Here is a 15198-nt window from a genome sequence, read left to right on the forward strand (position 1 = left end):
CACTGAGTCAGGCTAACCACTAGGGGGCGCCAGTAAAGATTGTCTCCTGTCGCTGAGCTGATGAATGCGGAAGAGGTGGAGGTCAGAGTTGAATGTTTGACAGAAAGCTGAATATGGATTCCATATTTCATGAGAAAGTAGGTAAAATATTTAATCTGAGTCGCTTATCTGTAAATGTTGACTGCAACCCGTCGTGTGAGTGTCGGTGTCAGTTTAGCAGCCGGTAGCTGCCGCTGCTAGCTGAGCTGTGGGGTTGTTGTTTGTTCTGAATGCTAACTGCTAGCTCACCAGCTAACAAGATAGACTTAAAAGTTTGTTTTCAGATAGTTTTAACAGCTTTAAACTAATTATTTGAGGTTCCCAAACTGTGATTTTATTAGTAATGAAAGTTGCATTAATAAAGCGATGTGTTGTCGCTGTGGAATAAAACCACTAATTTGATGTTTTTTATTAGTTTGATTCCTGAAGACTACTGGATGTTTATAAATTATACTGTGGGATCTGGTGATCGATCGGTTACTCTGGTTTAAAGTCATAATCACTACGTTTTAAAATGATACATCCTGTGTTTACAGTAAGAATAAATGTAATCATTTCCAATGGTGCGCCTTCTTAAGTCTTTTTTTTATCTACGAAGATAGATTTTTCTCTGCCCTTTAGTTATACTTGATTATTATTTGTGCTGTCTGTATTTATTTGGTTGTTTTTAAAATGTGTTTATGTATTTTTAACTTCTGTTGAGCACTTTATGTTAAACTGCGACGTATGGAATAAAGTTGAACTAACTGGTTGAGTTTGATAATTTATCCTCTTACTTTTCATTCTGCTCTGATTCTTTTCTAATGCAGAATTCAATGTGCTTACGATATTCCCAATAAGTAAGAGTATTACGAAGAGTAGCTCTAGTAGTGATGACAAAAATAATAAAGATAATATTGATGCTAATAATGTTAAAACAACAACAACATAATATGTCGAGATAATTTCACGTATTTACTGTATTGGTGTCCAAAGTGCGGCCCAGGGGCCAGTTGTGGCCCTCCGAGTGATTTTGTGTGGCACCCAACTGCAATTCAAGAATGATTTTTTAAAAAGTGGCTTGTCCATCACAGGTGCAAGCTTTACTTTAAATCAGGATAAAATTGTTACCCTGATTAGAATTAATATTTTATGTTGTAATTTTCTTGCAATAGAAAATATTAAGTAAACTGTGTATATATTTTTATGACAAGCCAACTTTGCCGCATCTAATAATTATATAATATTATTTTGTTTTGCAGCAAGAAGGCTCCCTGTGTGCCCAGCACTGCCTGAACAACCTCCTGCAGGGGGAGTACTTCACCCCCGTGGATCTGTCCTCCATTGCCCACCAGCTGGATGAAGAGGAGAGGATGAGGATGGCCGAGGGTGGCATGGCCAGTGAGGAGTACCGGACGTTTTTACAGGTGATCAGAGGACAAAACGTAGCTTAAAGCAGCGTCATGTAACTTTTACTAGAACACGTTTTTTACATATATGTTAAAACTGTCGTGGCAGATAATCTGTAAACAAATTGAGCTCCTCTGCCTCCTGCCTGAGCTACTATTGCTGTGTGAAAAAATGCTCCTGACCAGAAACAACCAATCAGAGCCAGGAGGAGGGGCTTAGCGCTGTCAAACAACCTCATATAGTCAATGCTAAATGTGCAAATGGCGAAGAAACAATTTAACAGGAAAACTGTTTATTCTCCATCATCTGTAGCTACACTAACTAGCATTAGTATTCATGACAGGCTGTGCTGGTGGATACAGGGTAGCAGGAGCACTAAGGCCTGGCTCTGATTGGTTGTTTCTACTTTTTTTTGTTGTTTATGTTTTCACAAATTATCTGTGTCATACTATTCTGTCACAATATGTAAAATATATTAGAAAAGCTACATACTTTAGCTCCAAGTCATGCTTAATGTTTTATTTTTATGTTTAAAGCAACCCTCAGGGAACATGGATGACAGTGGATTCTTCTCGATACAAGTACGTCTTTAAATCCCTCCTTATTGCCAGTAAATCTAAAGTCCTGACTTCAGATGTTTTAGCTCCTGTTTATCTGCTGGTCGCTACAGGTTATTAGCAACGCTCTGCGGGTGTGGGGCTTGGAGCTGATCCTTTTTAACAGCCCAGAGTACCAGAGGCTGATGATAAACCCGATGTAAGGGGCCGTCACTGAGCTGTGAAGAAGTTAAAACTTACATTTCAGTGGAAACTGATGCGGTCTTTTATGTTTCAGAAATGAAAAAGCTTTCATTTGCAACTATAAGGAGCACTGGTTTACTATACGCAAACTGGGACAGCAGGTATGATGCCGCCTTTTAGTTTTTAATAACTCTAGTTGATGCAGTTCACCAGAAACTCTGATTTCACTGCAGTGGTTCAACCTGAACTCCCTCCTGACTGGACCGGAGTTGATATCGGACACATATTTAGCCCTTTTCCTCGCACAGCTGCAACAGGAAGGTACGATAAAATAAATCAGGAGCATGAAAGCCTTGAAAATATTTTTAAGTTTTGAAAAGTGTTGATTTCTGTATAAAGTCTTTGAATGTGAACAGTTTAGCAATAAAATGCAATCTATTGTTTGATTAAAGGTCTGAATTTAGAAAATGTTATTTATAGCTGAAACCAGATATTTTCAGACACCTAATAAAGACAGACATTTTTTTCCTTGCTATCTGAAGTTAAATTAGTCAAAAAATTTATTGTTTAAGGTTTTGTAGAATTGCCAAAATTATTTCTATTTGCTAAATGCCAGAAAACTTGGCAAGAACATTTTTGAGAATTTTTTTTTGTAACTTTATTTGTGTTTAAACATTTAATTTGAGCTCAAAGCTCATTAACCTTAACAGAATTTGTTTGGATTGTTTCAGTGTAATGAATATATTTTATTCCCATTTCCTCACAGACTTATTGATCATGTTATACTTTAAATATTAAGCAAAACTACTGAAATTGTGGGATGTTTTTTTTGGTTAAATTCCTGTTTTGTTCACAGACCAGTCACGTGAATGTGAGACATTCCAAAACATAACATTTTGTTATATTTTAGTTTATTTGTTGCTGCTCTAGATTGTAGAATATGATCACAATACATTATTAATAACAGTAATAATCATATAATCACGAATTGAAACTATAATCTTTAGTTCATTTGTTTATTTTGGTGCTGGAATAGTAAATTTGGTTTAGATTTTAGTGCAGATGTCTTAATACACTTGAAATAAGGCAAAGTATCTTAAAAATAGCCTTTCAGCAAGATCCAGATGCTTGTTGTAAGTAAATTATTACTTAATATTGATGAAAAATCAATAGCTCCGCTTGAAAAATGGGAAAAATATCATTATAAATTAAATAATCAGCCAATTGAACTAGTATTTTTTCATCAATATTTAGGAATTATTGACTCAAACACCCTTTATATTTTGATGAAAAGTTACATGTTAGATTTGTTTTATTTCAAGTGATTTACCTTAACTAAGATATAAACTAGACCAAATGACTTGGTAACATTTAGCATTTTTGCAGTGTGGATTTTACTGAGCGAACCCTGATAAATACTCTCACATGTCGGGTTCAGATTAGAAATATTAAATCTGTATTTCTGCAGGTTATTCCATATTTGTAATCCGGGGAAATCTCCCAGAGTGCGAGGCGGAGCAGATCCTGGGGATCATGCGTGTCCACCAGCAGCAGCGGCCCAGACTCATCGGCGAGGACGAGGCCCAGACCAGCATGGGGTACGTCTCCGCAGCACGCCGGCGTCCCGACCCAACAGAACTGCTAACGCCGGTGTTTACTGCCAGCAGGACGTCGGCCTCTCAGGTGCAGACGGACGCGGGTTTTGTTGTGGAGGACGAGGACGAGGAGCTGAAGAGAGCTCTGGCGCTCAGCAGGCAGGACATGGATGTGGAAGACGAAGAGGCCGACGTTCGGAGAGCTATTCAGCTCAGCATGCAGGGTGACGGGATTAATGGAGTCATTTATCGGAGCAGCCTTCAGTTTTTCCATTTTTCCTCATTTCTCTCCTTCCTTCCTTTTTTCCATCCTACCTCCTTTCCTTTTTTTTGTTTTTGCTCCACATTTAAAGCCTGCATGCTTTAAAAATGGCCGCCATATTTTCAGAGCAAACTTTATTATTCTGTGTTTCAAAGTGAGGGAACTCTGGGAGTTTACATCTGGAAAATGTACAAAAAAATGTACAAACATTTCACCGTATTCTTACACTTTTTCCCTCTCTCTCCTCTCTTCCATGTTTTTCAGGAGCCGTGATGAGCAACTCGTCTTCGGAGTGCGAGGCTTTAGGTGTGAAATCCAGCAGCGCTGATGAAGGACAAAAAGTCCAGAGCGAGACGCTGACAGCGGAGGAGCTGAGGAAGAGGAGACAGGCCTACTTTGATCGGTAGGATGAAGCAGACTCTTCATCTCCTCCTAAGAGAGGAATTAAAAAACACGTTTTAGAGTAAAGTCGTCTCTGATTCCTGCTTTAGGCAGCAACAACAAGCTCAGCCAAACATTCCCCAACAGCCCGACACAAATCCAGGTGAGGAAACTCGCTTTACATCATTAAAATGTTGAAACCTTTGGGGGAAAAAGTTATGGAAATGTTCAGATTTCATGTTTTGGGTTAAATTTCTTGATCCTGAATATTTCTGATACATTCAGTGGCAGAAAGACGTTTAGTGAGTCTGAAAACCCAAAAGAAAATAAAACAAATTTTAACAAATTAGTTCATTTAGAAAGTCTGTTGCTACTCCATTTTTGTTTGCATTTTGTGGAGAGGGACATTTTACTCTCTCTTCCTCTGAGGTTTTGGTGTCGTTTCCTTAGGTGGTTATTGATGCAGCGCCGCCACAGGCAAGGAAGGGAACAGGTTTTTAAATTGGTTTGCTCCATTTAAACGACAGTGTTAGGGCCACACCAAGAAAAAATAACAATAAAATTATGAGAATAAAGTCATAATATTACAACTTTATTCTGGTAATATTATGACTTTATTCTCGGATTATTTCAACTGTATTTTTGTAATTTATTTTTTCTTGGCATGGACCCAATACTCTGTCATTTATCTGACAGTGAAGCATGAATGAGAACCACAGCAGCTGAAAATGTAACAAAAGTTGCAACTTTAGTCCCCAATCAGGTGTGAAATCACCCAATGAACAGCTCATTTGAAACACAAACACTTACAGCTTCTTTGCCCAATCTTAAGACTTCTCCAATATTCTAGAGGCAGTTTAATGCAATGAGTAAGAGTGTCATTAAATATTAACCTGAGCCCACGACTTTACCCAGGATCAACAAACACCGGCTCAGAGGAAGACCAACAGCAAGAGTCCAGCCAGTGAAGTTGTGGAAAGTTTGTGTTTACCAGCGGCCTGGATTGGAACCCCTGCCTGGGGTAGCTTCGCTCCCTCTAACCTTTTGCATATGCAAACATAAGGACGTAAGGACACGGTTTCCTGTGTTAGTTCACTGACCGACCACAGAGACGAGAAGAAGAGGCAGCACTTTGGTGCGACTCGGTGAAGCGCTCGGGCTCCAGCGGACTCATGATGCAGTAAATCCAAGATTGCAATTGCCTTTTTTTACCATGGCGCCTTCTTTTCTATTGTATACAGTTTTTTTTTATTCCAGTTCTTTCAGAGTTTTTTTTAGGAAGATCTGGAAAGACAAAAAAACATGCAAGTGTTGGAGGTTAAAAGAAAAAGAAAAATAAGATGGGCATTCTATGAAAGCCATACGAGACCAATGTTTTGGACAGAAAAAGCTTTATAGGCGACGACAAACCCTCCTGGGTTTGGTTTGTGGAACAAAGAAATGATTAGGAGACCTAATCCATCACAACTCCTTTATAGTCTGAAATAATCCAACAATTTCTCACCGCACCAAAGTGTCTTTGGGTCTGAAACACTAACATCTGTGGATTGTTTATTCCTGATCTGAGTGATAGTTTTACTCCCAGAACACAGTTCGTCTTCGATGTTTTCACTTTATTCCTTGCTTTAAATGTACGAGTAGACATTAAATGAGTAAAGAGTCCAGTGTGGACAGTACAGTTTTTTCTACAACGTTCCTTTAGAATCTCTCATGAAGCACTTAGTGAGCTAAGAAGGAAATACTCCGTTTGTTATATGGCAGAATATTATTACTTAGATTATACAGCTACCAAACCACTTGCACAAATTGGACCATTAAAGTAGCATAAAGTTGAAACTAGATGTTCTCATTTTTTCAGTTCTCACTTTCTGACATCAAATCTTTTATCTTTTAGGTCAGTTGGGACAAAAACAAATTCCTAAAAGCCACAATAACGAGATATTTTGGTATCTACTTTCATTCCAGAAGTTTCTAAAAAATAGTTGCAGGAATCTGCTGAAACATTTTCTATGGTACTGAAATCAGGAATCAAATGTTTTCTTATCCAACTGAACCAACTTTATATACACAGTGGTGGCATTTTAAGGGTCATTCACTGCAAAAATACAAAATTTTAACACGTATTTTTTGTCTAGTTTGGAGAGCAAATATTTTAGTACACTTGAAACCAACTTACAAGTAACTAACAATATATAGAACTTTTTTAAAGTAGATAATTCCTTAATGTTAATGAAAACGTACTAGTTCACTGGCAGATTATTTCACTTATAGCATGAGAAAAATGTCTTGTTTAAAAAAGGACCTACATCTTGCTAAAAAGTTACTTTTTAGCAAGATTTTTTTGTGTGTTTTTGCAGTGGGGGTCTTCCAAACACTGCAAAAACACAAAATCTTACCAAGTATTTTAGTCTGGTTTCTACTTCAAATTTCAAATTACACTTGAAATAAGACAAAACTAGCTTAAAAAAAAATATTCTTTTAATATACAGAAGCTTGTTTAAGTCAATAATTTCTTAATGAAAAAGTGCTGTTTCCACTGGTAGAAATAATTTTTGAGAAATATTTTTATTAAAATCAATATTCAGTAATTACTGACTTGGGGGGGAGGGCGGGATGTCTTCAAAAAGTTACTTGTAAGTTAATTTTGTCTCATTTTCACTAAAAAGTAAATAGTAGACCAAAAATACTTGGTAAGATTTTGTTTTTGCAGTTTTATTTTCTGATACTTCAACATGGTGCCATCCACACCGGTCCCTCCTGCAGCTTTTTATGTTACTTTTGGAGTAATGACTTCTTCCATGCTGAGTGGCCTTCCAGCCCACGTTGCAGCTTCAGTCACAAATATCACCAGATTACGTTATTTTCTAGATTATAGAACCTGATTTCTACCTAATTATGATGAACGCTGGATATTTTCATGCAACAATTGACAAAATAAACACCTTCAGTCGTCTGGAATTATACCGAATGATAAAACCAGACGTTTTGAGATCCACAGGTCGTTTCTCATGTCTTCGTTCGGTTTTATTTTCTCATGGCATGACATAAGGAAGCAGAGTGTTTGCCTTAAAATGCTTCCATAGATGTGCTTCTTGTTAGCTTAAATGTTGCAAAGGAAGCCCACAGATGCTTCTGGGATTTTCCAAATTGCTTAAACGATTAAATTATGTAGCAAGTACAAATAAATGTGGTTTTCCTAACTGACCTATAACAGTAAAAGATTGATTTGGTTTGGTTTTACAGTATATATATCTGGTTTTAACTGCCTTACACTGATGCTTCGGTTATTATTGAGGTTGCCAAAGGTCCTTGAACGTCATGTGTTGATAAAAAATTATTAAACTCCTTGATCTGTTAAGCTGAGAAATCAAATATCAGAAACGTTTGGCAGGTCTGGAAACCATGTTGTAGTTTATTGCTGGTCTAAAACTATAACCATGCTGAGTTTTGTCAGGTTGTTTTTCGTGAACATACCACATTAAAACCGTTTGTTAGGAGTCACGATTTCTGAAAGCAAGAACAAGTTTGGAGGTCATTCAAAGTAAAGAACATGCTGTGCAGATCTGATGTTTTCACTGTTGCTTGTCAGGATTGGCTGAAATTTTTTTCATTTTAAATGCACTTGAGAGTATAAAACATGTTTTTTTTTTATCATTGCATTGTTTTCAATCACTTCTTTCTTACAGTAATCTGTTGTGTTTGTTTCATGTTGCGATACACATTCTTTCAGTTAATACAATGGTCAGTGTTGCAGGATTAAAGTGATATTAATTCACTGTTTGCTGCATTTTTATTGTGACTTGTGACTACGGAAGCCCATTTCTGCCATAAAACAAAAAAAATAAAAGCCCAACAGGAAGTCGAATTAAGAGATTAGAAGTCATAATTATCAGATTTAAAGTAATGATTATGTTATACAAGAGCAGTTAAGATACAATCCAGCCAATGTTAGCTTCTATTAAAGATTAGCTTCACAGATACATGGTGTATTACGGTAACAGCAGTAGTCAAAATTAAGACTTTGAATCTAATAATTATGACTTAGAAAGTCAAAATTATTACTTAACTCACTCTTATTTTATATCTCATAATAATGACTTTGAAAGTCAAAATTATGACTTTCATAAATACAATCCGGTTGGGCTTTTATTTTGTCTATTTTTAGTTTTGCAGAAATGGGCTTCATCTGCATTTAATGTTCCTACTTTTATCATAAAACAACAAATAAGTCAAATTTTATTTGATGGGGAAAGTTGTAAACTTTAATATTAATTTGCATGCAGTAACAAAATGCCTACCAAAAATACTGAAACTGGATAATATCCATCTAAAGCTGCAGTTAAGTTGGTTATCTTTGAGGCAAAGCCAACATAGACAAACCTGGTAGGATAAATACTAATATCAGCTGCAGTGGCGGACATAGAAAATGTTACTAATAATTTTACTATTTTACTTATTAATCAATATTAAGGAATTACTTACTTAAATCAAGCTCTTATTTCTTTCTGAAAAGTTACTTGTAAGTTAGTACACTTGAAATAAGACAAAACTAAGATATTTGCACTAAAAACTAAACCAAAAAAATCTTGGTAAGATTTGGTGTGATTCTAATCAAACAAGTGATTACTTTTTCTAAGGAACGTTTTAAGGACATAACTTCTACATGGGGGCAGTTGCACCCTATATCCCCCATGTAGATCCGCCCCTGATCAGGTGTAAATCACAGCTAAGCCATTTATGAGTAATGAGGACAATGATGGTGAAAGCACCCTCCCCCCCTAAAAGTTTGTTGTAGTTAATATGTAACCAGAAGAACATACTTGTACTTTGTTTCCCCAAATAACAGAAGCAGTTTACAGAACTCATCTGGATCGAGCTGAAAGGTGCGTACGGTGGCTAGTTGGGCTAGGAATACATTTATAGTTTCTCTGTAAATGTAGATCATTTACATTTTTTACTCTTCATGAACTGCAAAAACACAAATCTTACCAAGTATTTTTGTCAAGTGGAAATGTCTTAATGTACTTTAAATTAAACTAATATAATTTACAAGTAATTTTCAGTAAAATATCAGCCTGTTTAAAGTAAATAATTGTTGAATATTGATAAAAAAAAATACTATTTCCACTGGCAAATTGTTTAATAAGACATTTTCCCAGTGTTATAAGTGAAAAAATGCTAGTGGATTGTTTATTTTAAACAGGCTCCTATGTCTAGCATATGTAGGGTCATTCAATGCAAAAATACAAAATCTCACCAAGTATTTTGGTTACTTATCTTAGCACACTTGAAATAAGACAAAACTAACTTTTAAATAACTTTTCAGTAAAATACAGGATTTAAGTAAAAAATCTCAAAAAGTAAAAAATCTGTACTAGGTCCGCTGGCAGTTTTCAAAGTATAACATGGAAAAAATGTTTTGCTAGAAGTTCAAAAGAAATCTGACAATATTTATCAATATTCAATAATTATTTAATCAAGCTTATGTCTTACTGAAAAGTTACTTTTAAGCTAGTACAAATAAGATGAAACTAAAATATTTGCAGTAAAAAACTGTACTAAAAATACTCGGTAAGATTTTGTTGGGGTTGTCTGCAATGTAAAAAGCAGATTTTGCAGGCATCAAAGATGCTTTTGAGCAAAAATTTGTTGATTGAAAACTTATTAAAAGAAAGCCATCTGGTTTTTAATTTTTTTTTATCTATCAATTCCAAGCAGTAATAACAGGATTTAGGTCATTTTTACTTTGAAAAAGCTTCCAGGACTTTAGCAAGTTTAGCTAATTAATTAACTGCAAAAACACAAACTCTTACAATGTATTTTGAGCCGGTTTCTTTTGCAAATATCTCTCTACACTTGAGATAAAACAAAACTAACTGACCAGTAACTTTTCAGTAATTTATAGGAGGTATTTTCAAGAAAATAATTCCTGTACAAGTTTTGTAATTTTAGTTTCCATATTTCCACTAGAAACTAAAATATTTGGTAATATTGTGTTTTTGAAGTGTTGCTCATTTGTCCACACTGCAAAAACACAAAATCTCACCAAGTATTTTGAGTTTCAAGTGCAAATATATTAGTACACTTTAAGGAAAATAAAACTAACTTACAAGTAACACTTCTGAAAGATATACATGTGTGTTTTAAGTCCATAATTCCTTAGGTTTTGTCTTATTTCAAGTGTATTAAGATATTTGAACTAGAAACTCAAGATTTTGTGTTTTTGCAGTGTAATTAATTTGCTAAACTTGCTACAACACGGGAAGCGTTTTCAAAGTAAAGTGACCTAAGAGTGACTAGACGAAAACACTTGGTAATATTTTGTATTTTTGCACTTAAAACATCTTCCTGTTTCAGGTTCATAGTTCAAACATTTCCTTACTCCAGCTATGGGAACCCACAAACTGGAAATGGCGCTTATTTTCCTGCTAACCTGCTTGTGCTACGTGGCTCCTGTCCATCCAGCAGCGCCTCCAAATGTCACCATCTCCTATCTGTCCTACAAGAACATGGACTTCGCCATGAACCTTTACAGAAAAATATCCAGCCACCACGACAAGAACGTCTTCTTCTCTCCTCTGAGCATCTCCACCAGCTTCGCCACCCTGCTGATGGCGTCTGGCGGCGTGACGCACCAGGAGATCCTCAGGGTACTGAACTTGGAGCAGTTGGAGTCGGCCGACCAGCCGGAGCTCATCCCGAGGCTTTTCCAGCTCCTTCAGGAGAATATCGAGCAAAACGGCTCTCTGAAACTGGACCAGAACATGGCGCTCTTTGTCCGTCAGCAGGTGGAGGTCCAGAATGTGTTTGAGGACAATATCAGGACGTTTTTCCACGCCGAAGTTAAAAGCGTGGACTTTGCGGACACGAAAGGGAGCGTCAGTTACGTAAACGAATACGTCAGGCAGAAGACGCAGGATAAAATTACCGAAATGGTTTCCACACTTGATGAAACGACTCAGCTCCTGCTGATCAACAGCATTTTCTTCCGAGGTAAGATGAATGAGTATGATGGAAATAAATAAAAAGTAAAAAAAAAAAAAAAGAAATTAATAAAAAGTAACAAATAAAACAACAACTCAGAAATAGTTTATTTGATCTCATCAGATCAAATCAAATAAAAAGTAAAAAAATGAAGTTACGAAAATAAAGTAGAAAAAATATGAGAAGTCGAAATAATAGTTATATTACCAGAATAAAGCAATAATATTGTGATTTTATTCTTGCTTTATTTCAAACTTATTCGACCTCATTTTTCTAATATTGACTTTAATCTGTTATTTTGACTTTATTCGACTTCATTCTTGTAATTTTATGACTTTATTAATGCTATATGACTTTATTATTGTTTTATTTTGACCTTATTCGACTATATTCTCTTTGTATGGCTTTATTCTTGTAATACTACGCGTTTTTATTTTCCCATTGTTTTGACCTTACTTGACTTTACTATTTTATGAGTTTATTCTAATACTTTACAACCTTGTTCTGTTATTTCAACAGTATTCTTGTATTACCGCGACTTTATTCCACTTTATCATAATATTGTGACTTTATTCTCCTATTATTTCGATCTTATTCGACTCATCCTCATAACTTTATGACTTAATTCTCATAATTTTTTTTAATTATTATTTCAGCGTGGTCTAACACTCCACCACAGAATAAAAAATATTGACTTGTTTTTGAGTCTAACTTTAACTGTTTACATGCAAGCTAACCGTGTTGTTCCCAATCCAGCTGCCTGGCAGTCGCCTTTTAACTCCGATTTGACCAGAGACGCTCCCTTTCACATCGATAATTACAATGTACTGCAAGTTCCCATGATGGTTAAAGAGGACAAGTTCTACACTGCGGAGGATGTTACTCTGGGAGCCAGACTGCTGAAGCTGCCATACCAGGAAGGCGTCTCCATGCTTATCCTGCTACCAAACAACGGTATCGATTACACTGTGATTGATGATGAGATCAATGCCGAGAAGTTCCTGAGCTGGGTCAAAGACCTCCGCAAAACGTACGTTCATACTGTGAAATTCTTGCTTAGTCGTCATATGTGAATTTGCGGTTTTCACAATAAAAAATAAAAAAAAACTGAAAGTGGTGCTTTAATTTAGTGCTTAATCAGTAATTAAAGCACTACATTTTGCTTCTAGTCCTTGAAAGTCATTGATATTTTAACTGAACAGTTTTGGGATAACATGTAATTTAACGTTTGATTAGAAGATTAAAATTTGGAAAAGGTTATTTACAGTTGAAACCGGATAAAAATGCACACATTTTTTTCTCACTAGTAAATCAGATCAAGCTTTTCTTCTTTTAGGTTTGCTGGAATCACCAAAATTATTTCTTTTAGTTAAATTGCAGAAAATGTAGCAAGAAAATCTATATTTCTGTTTGTATCTTGTGTGTTTAAGCATTTAATTTAAGGAGAAAGGACATTTATCTTAACACAATTTGTTTGGATTGTTTCAGTGTAATGAATATTTATTATTACTAATTTCTCAGTGACTTATTGCTCTGTGTAATAAAGCATTACTTGTATTTTATACGTTAAAGATGATTGAAATTAGATAATTTTCTTTGTTAAATTAGTGTGTTGTTCTCTGATGGTCTATGAATGAAAGAGACATTTCAAAACATAAAATTTTCCTACATTTCAGATTACATATCCCTGCTATAGAATACAGTAATACATTACATTTGATTTATTTTTTTTTTGTCCATTTCTTATCTCCAAACTGTGGTGTTGCAAAAGTTTGAAAACATACTTGAAGATGCTTTTAAAAACGCTTGAATCTTGCTTTTTTTGTTTAAACGTATGAAACTTAACATTTAATAAACACGCCATGTCTTGTTCTGTTTGTAGGAGGCTGGAAGTCAACATGCCAAAATTTAAGATGGCGGAGGAATATTCCCTGCAGGCTCTTCTTCCAGATATGGGCATGAGCAGCCTGTTCAGTAATTCAGCGAACCTTACACACCTCAGCATGGAACCAGGCCTCAAAATCTCAGAGGTTAGTTAGAAACTTCTCGATGTTTTAACCACGTTTGGAGAGATCATCAATTGACGCCTTCCATTTAAAATAAAAACCTGCCACTGAAGCTTGAGCCATTTTCTCTCATCATTGATCGAGTTACCTGCATTTAATGCTTATATGGGTCATCCACTGATAGAAAATGACTTATTTGAACACGCTGTGATAAACCGTTGTAACATCCGCTGTGTTTACAAACAAATAATCCCTCTATATTCCCACCTGAACGCTGTTTATTCCTGCTGTGAAACCTGCAGGTCCTGCACAAAGCTGTGGTTGAGGTGGACGAGACGGGAACGACCGCGGCGGCGAGCACCACAATCGGCATCACTCCCTACTCTCTGCCCAAGATGTTCGTCATCAACAGGCCGTTCTTCTTCTTCATATACCACGAAGACACCAACTGCCTCTTGTTCATGGGGAGAGTTATTAACCCCTCTAGCAACTAATTACTGCACAGTTTAAGCTCTGGAGAAGTCAGTTGATGTATTTTCTTTAAAACATCACTTGTCCATGCTTTACCGGGTTTCAGTAAGTTTTTATGTCAAACTTAGTAAATCAAATATAACCTTTTGAACTTAAATCAGTATTCCATAATTGTCTGTCTGACAGAAGGTGTTGGTGAACTTTTAAGGTCCCATTTTTAAGCTAAACCTAATTAAAAACATTCCCATGACAAATTAAGCAATGCATGAGATAGTTTACATTTTAGAGGTCAGTGGTCACTTCACTAAAGATTTCACAGGAATTACGGACCACAACCGACTGAATAGCTAAACTCCACAAATACTTGAGGGCTACTTCTAAAAAACAGAAAAGCTCCTAACTTCAACTCATAACCAAATATGCATTAATGAATACAGTTTCACATAAAATTTATAAAAAGGGGGATTTTTTTGGCCAATAATTTGTAGTCACATTCCAAAGAAAGATTTGTTATGAGGCAATGTTTCTGCAAATAAACTGAAATCACATTCCATATTAAAATTCGCAATTAAAAATTGTTCTTTTTGCAAATAAATTGGAGTCTTGTTCCACTTAAAAATGTGTAAACAGGAAGATTTTTTGTGAATAATTTGGAGTCTCATTCCACTGAAAAATTCACAAACAAATGATTCTGTAAATACTGAACTGCAAGCAGGCGTCTCACTCACTCTAAAACTATTTTTTGTATACAGTTAAGCCCCAAATTGTTTATGCACCTGACAGATTTAGGTTTAAAGCAATCTTTTATTTGCACTTTCATCTGGTAGAAAATTAGTGCATGGAGTTAAAGATTGGGGTTATGGCAGTGAGGCACTCCAATCTCAAAGACTTTGAGCTGATCACCAAGAATAAACTGTGAAAATACCAGTTAAAACTTGGCAAAAAAAAAGGTAATCAATTATAAGAAGGGACTGATTGTTGTAAAGCCAATAAAGGTTTTTCCAGTAATTATTGAAAATAGTATAAATAATTTTCTAAATTCCATTTTTTTTTTTAAAAAGTGTTACTCATTTTACTTTGTTTTATTATCTTTTGAGAGATCGTCTCCTATTATCTAGAACTGGAAATAAAATTCTTGGTATCAATAAAACAATTTTAGCTGTTCATTTCGGGTGTTGTTGATACACATCATGTTGAATCTTACACTGCCGCCTCCTGGCCAACCAGGGTAAGTGCACAAAACTGTCTCCAGACTCTCATGTTGCTGTCAAGAACTTCAAAACATTTTCCCAGTTCTTTTGCTGGCTGGTAAAAAAAATATTCATAACAAT

At 35.6% G+C, this 15198-nt stretch overlaps 2 protein-coding genes across 4 annotated transcripts; both read left to right on the forward strand.

The window, feature by feature from the left end:
* Nucleotides 1-14: 14 nt before the first annotated feature.
* On the forward strand, nt 15-8182 carry atxn3 (ataxin 3). 3 transcript variants are annotated; one of them, XM_014993474.2, is made up of 11 exons: nt 18-137; nt 1281-1445; nt 1965-2009; nt 2099-2184; nt 2263-2329; nt 2402-2489; nt 3637-3766; nt 3833-3987; nt 4290-4428; nt 4517-4569; nt 5322-8182. In XM_014993474.2, the coding sequence occupies exons 1-11, from the start codon at nt 93-95 to the stop codon at nt 5372-5374; spliced, it is 1026 nt and encodes a 341-aa protein (XP_014848960.2). In that variant the 5' UTR covers nt 18-92; the 3' UTR covers nt 5375-8182. The 3 variants fall into 3 exon arrangements, with proteins under 3 accessions (XP_087858750.1, XP_014848960.2, XP_014848961.2); XM_014993475.2 differs by having other exon boundaries at nt 21-137; nt 3836-3987; XM_088002624.1 differs by having other exon boundaries at nt 15-137; nt 3637-3987.
* Nucleotides 8183-9235: 1053 nt separating this feature from the next.
* Nucleotides 9236-15020, forward strand: serpina10b (serpin peptidase inhibitor, clade A (alpha-1 antiproteinase, antitrypsin), member 10b). Its single transcript, XM_014993473.2, has 5 exons — nt 9236-9289; nt 10764-11399; nt 12147-12420; nt 13273-13420; nt 13699-15020. Exons 2-5 carry the CDS (start codon nt 10796-10798, stop codon nt 13888-13890), a joined length of 1218 nt encoding a protein of 405 aa, XP_014848959.2. The 5' UTR covers nt 9236-9289; nt 10764-10795; the 3' UTR covers nt 13891-15020.
* The last annotated feature ends 178 nt before the right edge of the window (nt 15021-15198 follow it).

This window comes from Poecilia mexicana, unplaced genomic scaffold, assembly GCF_051168715.1.
Source record: "Poecilia mexicana isolate PSO_F unplaced genomic scaffold, ASM5116871v1 scaffold_22, whole genome shotgun sequence".
NCBI lineage: Eukaryota > Metazoa > Chordata > Actinopteri > Cyprinodontiformes > Poeciliidae > Poecilia > Poecilia mexicana.

Excerpts from the sequence above, each read along its gene's own strand:
- atxn3 (XM_088002624.1), top strand. The coding sequence starts at position 93 with ATGTTTGACAGAAAGCTGAATATGGATTCCATATTTCATGAGAAA. Across the intron at positions 2,010-2,098 it reads GTGGATTCTTCTCGATACAA|GTTATTAGCAACGCTCTGCG; the intron begins GTACGTCTTTAA and ends TGGTCGCTACAG. Across the intron at positions 2,490-3,636 it reads CGCACAGCTGCAACAGGAAG|GTTATTCCATATTTGTAATC; the intron begins GTACGATAAAAT and ends GTATTTCTGCAG.
- serpina10b (XM_014993473.2), top strand. The coding sequence starts at position 10,796 with ATGGGAACCCACAAACTGGAAATGGCGCTTATTTTCCTGCTAACCTGC. Across the intron at positions 11,400-12,146 it reads CAACAGCATTTTCTTCCGAG|CTGCCTGGCAGTCGCCTTTT; the intron begins GTAAGATGAATG and ends TTCCCAATCCAG. Across the intron at positions 13,421-13,698 it reads CAGGCCTCAAAATCTCAGAG|GTCCTGCACAAAGCTGTGGT; the intron begins GTTAGTTAGAAA and ends TGAAACCTGCAG.